Source organism: Leguminivora glycinivorella, chromosome 22 (assembly GCF_023078275.1).
Source record: "Leguminivora glycinivorella isolate SPB_JAAS2020 chromosome 22, LegGlyc_1.1, whole genome shotgun sequence".
Lineage (NCBI taxonomy): Eukaryota > Metazoa > Arthropoda > Insecta > Lepidoptera > Tortricidae > Leguminivora > Leguminivora glycinivorella.
The window spans coordinates 529,755-544,637 of record NC_062992.1 but is presented as its reverse complement, the minus strand read 5'-3'; the positions used below and the strand labels follow the sequence as shown (position 1 = coordinate 544,637).

The 14,883-nt window shown below is 39.4% G+C and overlaps 1 protein-coding gene across 1 annotated transcript; it reads right to left on the bottom strand.

Annotated features, from left to right (window-relative positions):
- Positions 1-3,171: 3,171 nt before the first annotated feature.
- LOC125237926 (myrosinase 1-like) lies at positions 3,172-13,297 on the bottom strand. Its single transcript, XM_048145168.1, has 10 exons — positions 13,194-13,297; positions 12,229-12,376; positions 11,335-11,501; positions 10,659-10,916; positions 10,419-10,507; positions 10,190-10,337; positions 9,613-9,800; positions 9,117-9,269; positions 6,214-6,305; positions 3,172-3,359 (listed from the first exon to the last, which is right to left on the bottom strand). The coding sequence occupies exons 1-10, from the start codon at positions 13,291-13,293 to the stop codon at positions 3,224-3,226; spliced, it is 1,479 nt and encodes a 492-aa protein (XP_048001125.1). The 5' UTR covers positions 13,294-13,297; the 3' UTR covers positions 3,172-3,223.
- Between the last annotated feature and the right edge of the window lie 1,586 nt (positions 13,298-14,883).

Here is a 14,883-nt window from a genome sequence, read left to right as displayed (position 1 = left end):
ATTTGCAACACGGTTTAGTATACTATACGTTGCCAACACTCCTGTGATTGAAGTTTGATTTGTTCCGTATGGCATACTATACGTTGCGACTACGACTCTAAATAACTTTAAAACTGTTAGAGTGTTATTAGACTTATTAATACCTATGTTTAATTACAAATCCAGGCAAAACTGCATTTTAATGTCCTCAATACAAAGAGCCCATCATTTTATGGGAATTTGCCTATTCGCTTAGGCTAAAAAATGGGAATCAAGATTCCCGGTTTGTAGCCGGTTAGAAACTGGGCCAGCGTGGTATCGTTTGGTAACTAAATTTTCTAACTGGCTACAGAACGGGAATACAAAATTCCCTGTTTGTAGCTGGTTACGTATTGGGCCCGAGATAGGTACTGATCGGAGTTTCTACCAAATCGAAACTAGGATGGTGTAGATATGGACAGACGAACAGAGAGAAACTATAAGGGTTCCTATAATCAACATATATAGCTGACTACGGAACCCTAAAAAATTACTCAATGTCAGCATTATTCTAATAAATCATGTAGGTATTCATGACGGCAAAACAATCTCATTTTGTAACCAGTTATTTTTTCCGTTTGGAAGCTGGTTACCAACCATGGCTACGAATCGGTAATGATTTAGTCTCATTTTGTAACCAGTTACGGGATTTTTTTCCCGTTTCGAAGCTGGTTACCAAACGTGGTTACAAATCGGTAACGGGAAAGTCCTAATTTGAAGCCAGTTACGAATTGGGATTTTTTTCCCGTTTCGAAGCTGGTTACCAATTTTTAGTTACGAAACGGTACTAAAGGACAAATTGTTCGTTATTCACTACAATCGCCACATGGGAGGGGTGGATCTCGCAGCTATGCTGATAGCATGGATTTCATTTCGGTACTATACTACCGAAATGAAATCCATGCGTTGCTACTTAAATATTTTTTCTCAAATTATTGATATGTGTATCAATAACGCATGGCTTCTGAGACGACGTCACTATAAACAGGCTAATATAAAGAAACAAAATGACCGCCTGAAAAAAATCCGTTACGAACGGTTAGACAAGTACAAAATGCACGAAATGTGATGTGCATTTGTGCTACGTGAAGACAAGAAACTGCTTTGTTGCTTACCATCACATCACATTGCGTAGGAATAGGGCTGCCATCTCAAATTTCGTCAAACCCGGACAAAGATTCAAAAAACCCGGACATTTGGCGTAAATCGCATTTTTTCCCCGGACGAGTCCGAAAATATTTTTAAAAACCCTAAAAACAGGACCTTTTATTTTCATCCATTTATTGTTTTATTTTACACAATGTGTAATTTGCAATAAACAAAAACAAAAGACTTTTTCTTACAAAAAATAAAATTTAATTTTGCCTCTTTTTAGGGTTCCGTACTACAAAGGTACAAAAGGAACCCTTATGGTGCGACTCTGTCCGTCTGTCACATCACATTACTAAATAGGTATCTCGAGAACTACTTACGCTATCGATTTGAAAGGTTGTATGGAGAATTCCGCGATTTTCGAATTTAACGCGAGCGAAGCCGCGGGCAAAAGCAAGTTTCTTATAATTCTTTAAAAAATGCTATTTTTTACCAAAATGCGGTAAAATAACCGTTTTCCCCGCTCCCTTATCTCCGAAGTTTGCCAAATCCAAAATTGTGAAAATTTTACTGAATATTGACTAAATAGTACAGGAAAAATAAAATCGAGTCTGTATCTTGGAAACTTTTTTTTAAATTGTCATTTTTTTTTTAATTTTAACTTTCAATCTTACCATCCTTGCATAAATTATACATCCATATTGCAGGGTTCGAAAATATCCGATATTTATAATAAATATCACAATATCGGATATTTATGATATATATTCGGATATATATCAATTTAGTATGAAAGGCATATTATCATTTTGTTGCACTATTTATGAATACAACTTTAGATAAGGAACATTTTACTAAAAAAGATAACATTTAGTAAACAATCAGTAACAAACACAAAAAAATCTATATTTATAATAATGTTGCATTTTTTAAAACCATTTTTGTCTTGCAATATTTATAAACAAATGATAAATATCGGATATTTATATCCATTGATATATATCGTCGAACGCCGCTGGATATATATCGGATATATATCTTGATATATATCCATTGATATATATCCTCGAACCCTGCCATATTGTATTTCAAAATTATACGAGATTCTACCTAATCTACAGTATCTTTCAAATAAAGTGAAAACTGCCGAAATCGGTTAACATTATAAAGAACTAGCTTTTGCCCGCGACTTACCTCGCGTTAAATTCGAAAATTGCGGTATGCTCCATACAAACTGTCAACCCCCTTTTTAGGGACAAAACGTAGCCTATGTCACTCTCCATCCCTGCAACTACCTCCACTTAAAAATCACGTCATTTCGTCGCTCCGTTTTACCGTGAAAAACGGACAAACAAACAGACACACACACACATTCCCATTTTAAATATTAGTATGGATTATCCCTGAAAAATCATGATACTATACAGGTCGCCCAAATTAGTTGGAGAATTCACCGAGAGATGGAGCTATACACAACAATGATCATTTCTTTAGTACCTATACTTCTAGTCAAGTTATATGAGATGAGATTTTTTAACTATTGAAAGTTTATACGAATACGTAACCCTCGGTGGGCGAGTCCGAGTCGCACTTGGCCGGTTTTTTAGTACGTAAACAGATATTGGTTAATCAAATAATCAGTCAACTTAAATTCGCTGATAAATTATTAAATCCAATGAGGAGCTTCCTTACATAAAAAGTGTCCGGGTTTTCCCCGGACACTTCTTGACACCCCGCCCGGACGGCCCCCGGACGGCCTCCAAACTAGGACAAATCCGGGGAAACCCGGACGGATGGCAGCCCTACGTAGGAAGTAAAGTATTGCTTAGAATAATATACATATACCCAGGATCGTTTTTTGTTGAGTTGTTGACAACGTATATTATTTTATACGTACATTATTTAGGTATTTACAAGTTATTGATTTTTTTTTGTATTTTTTACACTTACTTTGTCACTATAATAAATCTAAAAAAACATTTAAAAACTTCTTTTTATTAAAAAAAAATGTTGCGACTCTAAGGGTTAAGTTAAACACAACAATTTTCAGGTAAACCTTAGCCTTTCAAGGCTTTTTATTAACTTGCAAACACGGAATCACATTAAGACGAAGTTATCTCGTGGCGTTGTGTGTGTGACCGCTAAGGGTGCGCGCACGCACCACGCCTGCGTAGAACCGAGCGGAAGCGCGTGCGGCGCGGCGCCGGTGCGCGGAGGCGAAGTCCACTGAGTATAACCCGAAGCGCGACCTGCACCAAGAACAAATGGTTTGTAGGCTTTGTAGCTGACGTGTTTTTCTCAAAAACTACTGAACCTATCAAGTTCAAAACAATTTTCCTAGAAAGTCTTTATAAAGTTCTACTTTTGTGATTTTTTTCATATTTTTTAATCATATTTATGGTTCAAAAGTTAGAGGGGGGGGGGACGCACTTTTCTTTCCTTTAGAAGCGATTATTTCCGAAAATATTAATATTATCAAAAAACGATTTTAGTAAACCCTTATTCATTTTTAAATGCCTATCCAACAATATATCACATGTTGGGGTTACTAAGGTATTACCGAAAGTTATTTGCCAGATTTTCACATCCCAAACAATGTACCTATCCCAAAAATTTAAAAGGCAACTCATCATTTCCCAACTTATCGTGTGACATTTATTTTATTTATTTCAAAAATAGTGATACAGCATGACAGTATTAAATACTAAATCACTGCAAAACTAAAAACTAAAAACAAGTACAAAACATTTTTTATACATGATAAACTGTTGAAAGACGTACATCGATCCTCTCGCAGAACCTCAATAATTCATCGCGCACAGCACTCCATCTGCCAGCAAATAAATCGCACTCAGGTGCTGATGCTAAGAGAGCATTCAGGAGGGGCAAAGGGCGAACAAGAGGGGATTTTCTGTGAGACACGGTTCGCGATACTGGGCCTACAAATAAACCACGATCACGAGGCCGGAAATTGACTCTGGGTGGCTAGCCGAATGGCACAATCGCTCACGAAACGAAGCGCTAGTAGATATCTATCTCTATCGCGCTTGCGTATTGGCGCGACAGAGCCAGCGGCGTATCGCTTTCGTTTGGCGTCGGAGAAATGCCATTCGGCTACGGGGCCTGGTCGGCATAGGGACATAAAGGCGCAGTAATTGCGCTACGAGTTCAGGGTGCGTAGCCGAATGGCACAAACGCTCACGAAACGAAACGCTAGTAGATATCTATCTCTATCGCTCGTGCGTATTGGCGCGACAGAGCCAGACTAACTGGCGCGGCGATTCGTTTTCGTTTGGCGTCGGAGAAATGCCATTCGGCTACGCACGCAGGACAGTCTGATTCACCTCGTAAGACGCCACAGGCTGTAGTGACAGACATATACATATTTGCCAAAATAATGATATCCAAATAAATATTTAGACATTTCCTTACTTTGGCAATGTTCATTTTACCAAACTTCAATTAATCAAAATGATTAATTGCCAACCAATATTATCCCAACAGAAAAAAAGCGAAATCTAACATTTGGTAAAACATTTCTTGGCCATTTTTTATTTTAACAAACCTTGTTTACTCAAACCGAGTAGTTGACAAAAATATAAATAAACCACATTTACTTTGACATTTTTTTATATAACCAAATCTTAACGTATTCGAAATAAACCTACTTTTTTAGTAACATTTTGTGTGGGGGTCGCAGTTCTAACCTAACCTAAACCTACTTTCTTAGCAACATTTTGTGTGGGGGTCGCAGTTTTAACCTAACCTAAACCTACTTTCTTAGCAACAGTTTTGTGTGGGGGTCGCAGTTCTAACCTAACCTAAACCTACTTTCTTCGCTACAGTTTTGTGTAGGGGTCGCAGTTCTAACCTAACCTAAACCTACATTCTTAGCAAAGTTTTGCGTGGGGGTCGCAGTTCTAACCTAACCTAAACCTACTTTCTTAGCAACAGTTTTGTGTGGGGGTCGCAGTTCGAACCTAACCTAAACCTACATTTTTAGCAAAGTTTTGCGTGGGGGTCGCAGTTCTAACCTAACCTAAACCTACTTTCTTAGCAACATTTTGTGTGGGGGTCGCAGTTTTAACCTAACCTAAACCTACTTTCTTAGCAACAGTTTTGTGTGGGGGTCGCAGTTCTAACCTAACCTAAACCTACTTTCTTCGCTACAGTTTTGTGTAGGGTTCGCAGTTCTAACCTAACCTAAACCTACTGTTTTAGCAACATTTTGTGTGGGGGTCGCAGTTCTTACCTAACCTAAACCTACTTTATTTAGCAACAGTTTTGTGTGGGGGTCGCAGTTCGAACCTAACCTAAACCTACATTCTTAGCAAAGTTTTGCGTGGGGGTCGCAGTTCTAACCTAACCTAAACCTACTTTCTTAGCAACAGTTTTGTGTGGGGGTCGCAGTTCCAACCTAACATAAACCTACTTTCTTAGCAAAGTTTTGTGTGGGGGTCACAGTTCTAACCTAACCTAAACCTACTTTTTTAGCAACATTTTGTGTGGGGGTCGCAGTTCCAACCTAACCTAAACCTACTTTTTTAGCAACATTTTGTGTGGGGGTCGCAGTTCCAACCTAACCTAAACCTACTTTTAAGTTTTTGGGCTATGTTTAGGTTTTTAAAGATTATTTGACTCGTCATAATTATGGTATTTTCGTCAAAAGTGTTTGTGGGAAGCAAACGTGTAAGTAGTTGTTAAAATCTGTTTGGGAAATGAAATTCGGTAAATGAAAACAATCATGTTAAAACACTTGTCAAAAACTGGTTTTGCATAGTGTGTTTTTAAGGAAAAATTTTTTTACTAAACAAATTATTTGACAAAATAATTTTGTCCAGTAATTAATTTGACGAAAGTAAAGTTGAGCAAACTTTTCTAGTCAAAGTGAAACATTTGCGAAATTAACAGTTGGGGTTATAAAAGTTGCATTACAACAGTTTGGGAAATTATCATTTGACGGATTTTAACGTTGTCAAATGTTATTATGGGAAAGATTGAGTTGACAAACGTGTAGTTGGCAAAATTCGTTTGGGAAATGAAATTCGACAAAAAAATCTTCGGTAAATTAAAAGGATCCCAGGATTAGACCCTGTTACGTACGTGTATCCGTCCATCCATTCAAAGTTGTCCAGGAGTGACCAGGCCGTGTAGCCGATCACCCGCACCGAGTCTTCAGTGATGGACTTGAGAACCTGATCGTGCAAGTAAAAAGGTGTTTTTCAGTAAATGTGTACACTCGTATCTTCAAAATATTGAATTTTTGGGCTCATTTCACTCGGAATCGTTTGTACCGGTCTATCGGTCGTTCTGAAATGGTTAGCAATATAATAATTATAGTAAATAGTCATAGGGCTTACGGAAAAAAACTGCATTTTATGCAGAAAGCAAGCGACTTTGCACAGTGATACTAGGGACCAATACAAACGTTTTCATCCGAGGAAACACGATTTTCATCCACTACAATTCAAGATGGCGGACATTTTCCAAAATGGCGGCCGCATATTTTTAAAAATTTATAGAATCGTAACGGCTGCACCGATTTTAATAGTTGGGGTGTCTATCGCATCGTATTGAAGCGTTCATTAATATAAAAAATAAAATCATAAAAAAATTAAGATGGCGGCCGAATAATAAGAAAAATATGAAAATTTCAAACTTTTTTTTTCATTCTCGTGCAATTTCCCAATAAATTTTCAATGATATGGCCACATTTTTATGTATTTAAATTAAACCTGATAATATTATCTACATAATAAAATAAAAATCATGAAAATCCGTTGAGCAGTTTTTTAACTATACTCATTTGAAATGGAGCGCGCGGATTTGAAAAACGTTTTCGCACGTGATGTAAACAATTTTGGAATCATAACGGCTGCACCGATTTTAATGGTTGGGGTAGCTATCAGTTTGTATTAAAACATTTATTTATATAAAAATTAAAATCATTTAAAAAATAAAGATGGCGGCCGAATAATAATAAAAATATGAAATTTTTAATTTTTTTTTATTCTCACGAATATTACAAATAGTTTTTCTACCATATGGTCACATTTTTATTTATTTAAATAAAATCTGATATTAACATCTGGAAAATAAAACAAAAAACATTAAAATCCGTTCAGTAGTTTTTGAACTATACGCATTGAAAATGAAGCGCGCGGGTTTGAAAGACGTCTTTGCACTTGATATGTGATGCATCGTATCGTTTGGTACCGCTATACACTAAGACTGATTATTTATTTTGGTCACAACTTACTATATTACTATTCAGAATCAATGTTTTTATACATTATTACATACATTATTAGTTTTTTATTCCGAGTTTAGGTATATTTAGACAACCCCCGTTGACCATCACATAATTTTTATTTTAATACGTAAAAGAACTTAAATGCACATAACATAACATTTGTATTAATAGCAATTGTCCTTTCCGAGGACTCCAGAAATAATTTTCGACAACTTCTGTAGGGGGCTACGAAAACATATATTAATACAAAACATATTTTTTGCTTCTTGTCTAGGTTATACTGAAAGATAAAAGAGATACAAAATAATATCAAACAAGGAAATAATGATAACATAATAATTTATAATATCATTTTTGCAAATATAACATTATTAATACATTGCATTATTTGCATTGAGCCGCGCAGGGTAGACCCACAACACGTACAGCGTATTGTTTCGCAGCCTTTTTCACAACCGCAATTGTCCAAGTATACATATTCATACCATATCTCCCTGTTTTCAGACCACTGCAGTACCCAACTATCATTGTACGTCTTCCAACCCCGATGATGGCATAGCCACAGAAGTTATATCCAGAATATGGGGCGTTGTTATAGTTCTTTTACGTATTAAAATAAAAATTATGTGATGGTCAACGGGGGTTGTCTAAATATACCTAAACTCGGAATAAAAAACTAATAATGTATATAAATACTAAAAACATTGATTCTGAATAGTAATATAGTAAGTTGTGACCAAAATAAATAATCAGTCTTAGTGTATAGCGGTACCAAACGATACGATGCATCACATATCAAGTGCAAAGACGTCTTTCAGACCCGCGCGCTTCATTTTCAATGCGTATAGTTCAAAAACTACTGAACGGATTTTAATGTTTTTTGTTTTATTTTCCAGATGTTAATATCAGATTTTATTTAAATAAATAAAAATGTGACCATATGGTAGAAAAACTATTTGTAATATTCGTGAGAATAAAAAAAAATTGAAAATTTCATTTTTTTTTATTATTCGGACGCCATCTTTATTTTTTAAATGATTTTAATTTTTATATAAATATATGTTTTAATACAAACTGATAGCTACCCCAACCATTAAAATCGGTGCAGCCGTTATGATTCCAAAATTGTTTACATCACGTGCGAAAACGTCTTTCAAATCCGCGCGCTCCATTTGAAATGAGTATTGTTCAAAAACTGCTCAACGGATTTTCATGATTTTTATTTTATTATGTAGATAATATTATCAGGTTTCATTTAAATACATAAAAATGTGGCCATATCATTGAAAATTTATTGGTAAATTGCACGAGAATGAAAAAAAAAGTTTAAAATTTTCATATTTTTCTTATTATTCGGCCGCCATATTAATTTTTTTATGACTTAATTTTTTTATATTAATGAACGCTTCAATACGATGCGAAAGACACCCCAACCATCAAAATCGGTGCAGCCGTTACGATTCTATAAATTTTTAAAAATATGCGGCCGCCATTTTGGAAAATGTCCGCCATCTTGAATTCTAGTGGATGAAAATCGTGTTTCCTCGGATGAAAACGTTTGTATTGGTCCTTAGTATCACTGTGAAAAGTGGCTTGCTTTCTGCATAAAGTGCAGCTTTTGCCCATAATTTCGCCGTAAGCCCTATGACTAAAAGAGATATTCCTTCAATTTTCTTCCTGTAAAAAGTTTACCCGTCACTTCAAATCTTTACAAAATTTCCTAAGCACGGTTCACGAACACGAATGAACTGACCTGTTCCAAGTAGTCCCTGTGGTACTCAAGCCGATCCTGATCGAGGAGCTGGTGGCCGTCGTCGGAGTACCCGTTCTCAGTGATCAGGATCCTTACGTCCCCGTACTCCTGTTTGATCTGCTTCAAGAGGTGCCGAAGGCCTTCTGGGTACACCTGCAAGGGATTACTTAGGCTTTAGGCTATAGCGGGCCGATGTTTTCAGATTCGGATTCAATAATTTGATAAAGACACAATTCTGTACAGAAAGTATCTTGGTAATATTACAAAAAAATATGGGTTCCCTTTATCTTGCAGAATATCGATTGTCCGAAATACATTTGGCATAGCAGCTTTCGCAGAAACATTTTTAGCCGAAAATGGTCACGCTTCAGCATAATTAGCAGTAGCAGATTCAGGACGAGGCAGGCCCAGGCGCCGATCTTCCAGTGTGTCAGGACCTCAAGTATTGCCCCACCTCATGTTGGCTAGTGACGTGTAGGGGCCAAGTCACACCAACCTTCAGCCAGGGCGACTGGCCGATCTTCCAGTGTGCCGGAGCCTCCAGCATCGCGCCAATTTCTTTAGCTCCTCGTGACGTGAACTCGAGGAGCTTGTCTCGCGGCTTGTGGGACAGGCGAGTCTCGGTGGTCGCGGTACGGACTATGCGCGACGTGTAGTGGTTCAGCCCGTAGTAATCGAAGGATCCTGCGGAATAAAAACGAGTGATAAAATAGCTAAATTAGCTACTGAGCCGCAGGATATCGACCAAGGTTAAAAAGATTTCTCTTTCAAACTAATCTTCATCATTGTATTAGTTAATTAGAAAAAAGTTAATGCTTAGTTTATTTGGGGACCACTTGAACTGTTATTGAACTCACCTATTTGAAAACTCGCCGGACATTACGGTAAGTTGATTTGGATGTAGATAGCTCTAGCCCTACTAGCTCAATTGTATGTCGTTACTCAGTCACCAAAAATGAGATGCTGATAATTCGGAATTTACTTTCTGAAGAAAAGAAAGAACCATTCGCTTTGCTTCGAGTTCATTAGTGAAGTAGTTTGGTGCGAGTATCGACCAAACAGTTATAAATTACCTTTCAAGAGTTGTATCTCGTCCTGTGTGAACGGCGGGAATCTTGACCTTGGGTACCCTTCTCTCTTGCTCTTCTCTGCCATGTACTTCTCCAGCGCGGGCGGCCAACCCCCTGTGGAGGAGTAGATGGGGTGCGAGTAACGACCGTACTGGAAAAAGTAAGTATGATAAGTACCTATTATGGTCCACCATAACATTCAGTACCGTTTTCTTCTTGTATTTATACTTACTAAATATTCTCTCGCCAGCGAAGTAGTTTCCACGTCTTGGTCAGTTTTCGGTTCTAACCACATCTCGTGGTTCGCGATCGATAGTTCACCTGTCAATATAAATATACCCATAAATAATGTGGAATGGTGTGAAATTTTAAATTTCATTCCTATTCAGGCCAGCTATCTCTATCCACCCCATTTGTAACTAAAAAATAGCATAGGAAAATATGTTCTGTTTGTAAACCCTGGACTACCCACCATAATATTTCGTCTTGAATTCCTTTTGGTACACCCGATAAGCAGCAGCGTGCGCCAGCAACACATGCTTCGTGCACAGCAGCGCTCCAACGTCCATGTCTCGGATCCCAGGCGCCAGGACTCCCGTATAACCCATGTCGCAGACGGAGCCAGGTTCGTTTATGGTGACCCAGGTGCGCACGCGGTCAGCAAAGAGAGAGAACACTGTGCGAGCGTAGTCTGCGAACCAGTCCACTATGAGGGGGTTCGTCCAGCCTCCTGGAGAAAAAATTACTTGTCAAGTAGTTGCAGAGAAGTCTTTTATTCTCCATGCGAGGAAAATAGCAGTGAGAGCGTGCGACATTCACGCCTCTGTCGTCGCGAATTCAAATAGCATTTGACACGTTTTAGTCCTCACGTCATTTGACATTTTTAGTCCTTTTTCAGTGATGGAAACCTCGTGAGGAAATCGGACTAATCTGACTAGTCGCTTTCGTAAAAAGTAAGTGCCTATGCTAATTCTTTAGATTAATTGCTTAGGCGGATCACCTACGTTCCCGTCAAGCCGTTAGTAACATGCTAAAACCACGCAATAAGGAGGATGAATAAAAAGTAACGTTGTACGTACGAGTATCTCCTGTCTATTACCGCGCGGTAGTAAAGGTAGATATATTGTTGGTGACCACTAAAGACTGACCAAGGTCCTGCAGCCTCTGCGGCAGGTCCCAGTGGTACAGAGTCACTACAGGCGCGACGCCGCGCGCTAGTAACCCGTCTATGATAGAGTTGTAGTACCGGCGGCCATCTTGGCTGATCTTATTGCTGAACCCGAGAGGCAGCAGACGCGGCCAGGATATGGAGAACCTGGAAAGTGCTTATGTAAACAATGGTTTAAAATTTACGTAGATATTTGTAGAATGTGTGGGGCCCTAGCCTATCTACAAAGGATGCGCTGCAACCTGGCTGCATATTTTAAGGAGACTGATGTATAGTCGGCGTCTGGGTCCTATATTTCCATTTAGGGTACTGTCAGTTTGGACAGGTCATTGATTTTTGTTTCGAAAAATCATGCATAAACGTCGTTTGCCTCGCCTCCCAGCGGTGGTAGTAGTCGAATGCCACGTCAGTACTACCATCCAGGATGGTCTCCAGTAGCTCCCAGATGCTGCCTCTGGAACCTGTCGTGGTATGTACCAGTAGTGGTCCAGCCCCATCTCTTTAATAATCTGCAGGTCCTCCTCCCAGCGGTGGTAGGAGTCACACGCAACAACATTACTGCTGTCTAGGATGGTCTCCAGCAGTGTACCAGGTTCCAGATGCTTCTGGAACACATACCTGTAGTGGTCCAGGTCCATCTCTTTAACAATCTGCAGGTCCTCCTGCCACCGATGGTAGGAATCGCACGCCACACCAGTACTACCGTCCAGTATATATTACAGAAGCTCCCAGATGCTGCTTCTGTAACTGGTATTGGTGTAATGGTCCAGCCCCATCTCCTTTACAATCTGCAGGTCGGAATCGCATGCCACGTCTCCAGTACTGCCATCCAAGACGGTCTCCAGCAGCTCCCAGATGCTTCTGGAACACATACCTGTAGTGGTCCAGCTCCATCTCTTTGATAATCTGCAGGTCCTCCTGCCAGCGGTGGTAGGAGTCGCACGCCACATCGCCAGTACTGCCGTCCAGGATAGCCTCCGGCCGGGAATGCACCAACCTGTCCCAGATGCTTTCGCCTTTATCTGTAACATCAAGTAACTATACGAGTAATACCTGATGGCTGTATTTCCAAAAGAAAAAGGAAGAAAATATGAAACTTCTCAAGTTTCATTGCCACTATGGCACTGGTCCCACCGCGAGCTAGTACAGTCACGGACTTTAATTGTTGATCCAATTGTTGCCCATTTTATACTAGACACGTCATAGCTTAACTATGCTTAACTATGGTATGTCCAGTATAAAATGAGCTAGAAGTGGATCAACAATTAAAGTCCGTGACCGTACCTAAGCTATGAGCTATCGGCTACAAAAACAAAAGATTAATAAGCACTCCCGTGCAAATAAAAGAGACTCGGCGATATTGATAGCTTACCGCTGGGCGAGTAATTATAAACATCGCCGTGTCTCTTTTATTTCCTTATCATTCAAGATGTTGAATGATAATATGCATCATGTCCCTCTTATTTAGTCATGATAATAACTCGAATAATTACTCTCACATTAAACACACCTTTTATAACATATCAGGCCCCGTAGCCAAATGGCATTTCTCCGACGCGAAACGAAAACCAATCGCCGTGAAAGGTGGTTTGGCTCTGTCGCACCCATATACGCAAACGCGATAGAGATTGATATCTACGAGCGTTTTGTTTCGTGAGCGTTTGTGCCATTCGGCTACATACCCTGGTCCTGTCTATAAATTGTCTATGTGAGCCCTTCCTAGTGATTGGGTTATACGCCGAAAATTTGACTACCCTCTTGGAGTTTGATGAACCTACAATTTAACCACGTGACCCCCTTGAGTACAAGGTTGGATTCGTCTTTGTAGTTAACACTTACCACTGACATTCCAGCCGCCTTCGATCTGGTAGGAAGACGTGGCGGCTCCAAACCAAAATCCTGGCGGGAAACGATGGATTCCCGAGCATTTGCTTGTCATCGCTAGGAATCTGAAATCAAACAATACCAGCAGCAGCTCTAGCTCATGATTGGTACAACAGTATCTCGCCGTGACATAGATCACCCTGCCATTTTCTACACAAAAGAGCCCACGTTTCATAAATGGGTTCCTAAATAACTACAGAACTCTAAACATAGCTTTATATGTACACTAGCTTTTGCCTTCGGCTTCACTCGCGTTGGAAAGAGGCAAAAAGTAGCCTATGTCACTCCATCCCTTCAACTCTCTCCACTTAAAAAAACACGTCAATTTGTCGCTGCGTTTTGCCGTGAAAGACGGACAAACAAACAGACACACACATTTTCCCATTTATAATATTAGTATGGATATTAGCGACATTACTCAATCGTGATGTTTATCTCATTAAAAGACGAATGATTACTTTAGTCAGTAAGTAGATTTCCGGCATTTAAAGGGGTTTTATGACTTTTATGGCATTCAAACGTGATACCTGGGTGGCTAGCCGAATGGCACAATCGCTCACGAAACGCTCACGAAACGAAGCGCTAGTAGATATTTATCTCTATCGCGCTTGCGTATTGGCGCGACAGAGCCAGCGGCGTATCGCTTTCGTTTGGCGTCGGAGAAATGCCATTCGGCTACGGGGCCAGAAGACTGGCCACATCGCTCCGTTCCGTTGAATGGCGATATTGGCGATGCTTATCACAGGTTTCCGCAAAGGCATTTTTATTCGGTCTTAAAAACTATAATATTAAAAACACATTCATACTCTTCCCTGTATTCCCAAAAAAGATAGGCAGAACATACGAAACTGCTCAAGTTACATTGTAAGTTTTAGTAATTAAAGGGTTAAAAATAAAACATAAATGTTGATATTGCAGAGTCAGGTTGCCCATTCGCCACAATCCCCACGTGACAATTGAATCCATATCCCGCAGTCGACTTCTACGACATCCACGGGAGGAATGTACGTAGGTGATTTCTTCACCCGTCGTTACTACACGGGCGAATCAAAATCTTTAAAAAAGGCAGGGGTTGATTTAGCACCGCTACCCAGCAGACAGACTTGCCGTGCTGAGATCTAGGCTATGTTAGGAGTAGAATCTGACAAATTATCGGCTTTCCTCAAGAAACTACACGATCAATCTGCCAGCCCTCGGAACATTTCTGTGGGTCTAGTGAAAAAGGGTATAACCACAGACCTATCATTTCGCTTACGCTTACGCTTGTCATCCTATTTCTATGGGTATTAACTCAAATTGACTCGGTGAAAAAGGGCACAAGTCTGAGGTGGGACTTGTGCCCTTTTTCACCGAGTCAATTTGAATTATACCCTTTTTCACTAGACTCACTTTCTGTGCCCTTTGGTCACCTGTACCACCACCACCTAGACCTAAAAAGTCCATAAGATTATCATGTTCCGATCACTCACCCCACAACTGCTAAGAACAACATCTTGCAAGCGACTGAAACGTTATTGTGATATATTTTTATTAACCTAATTACGTAAGTACTTAAAGAAAGAATTAAATGAGTACAAATGCACGAAACTTGCTTCACATTTTTCTAGCTTCCGCATTCTGATATGATTTCGAATTCTGGCCTATC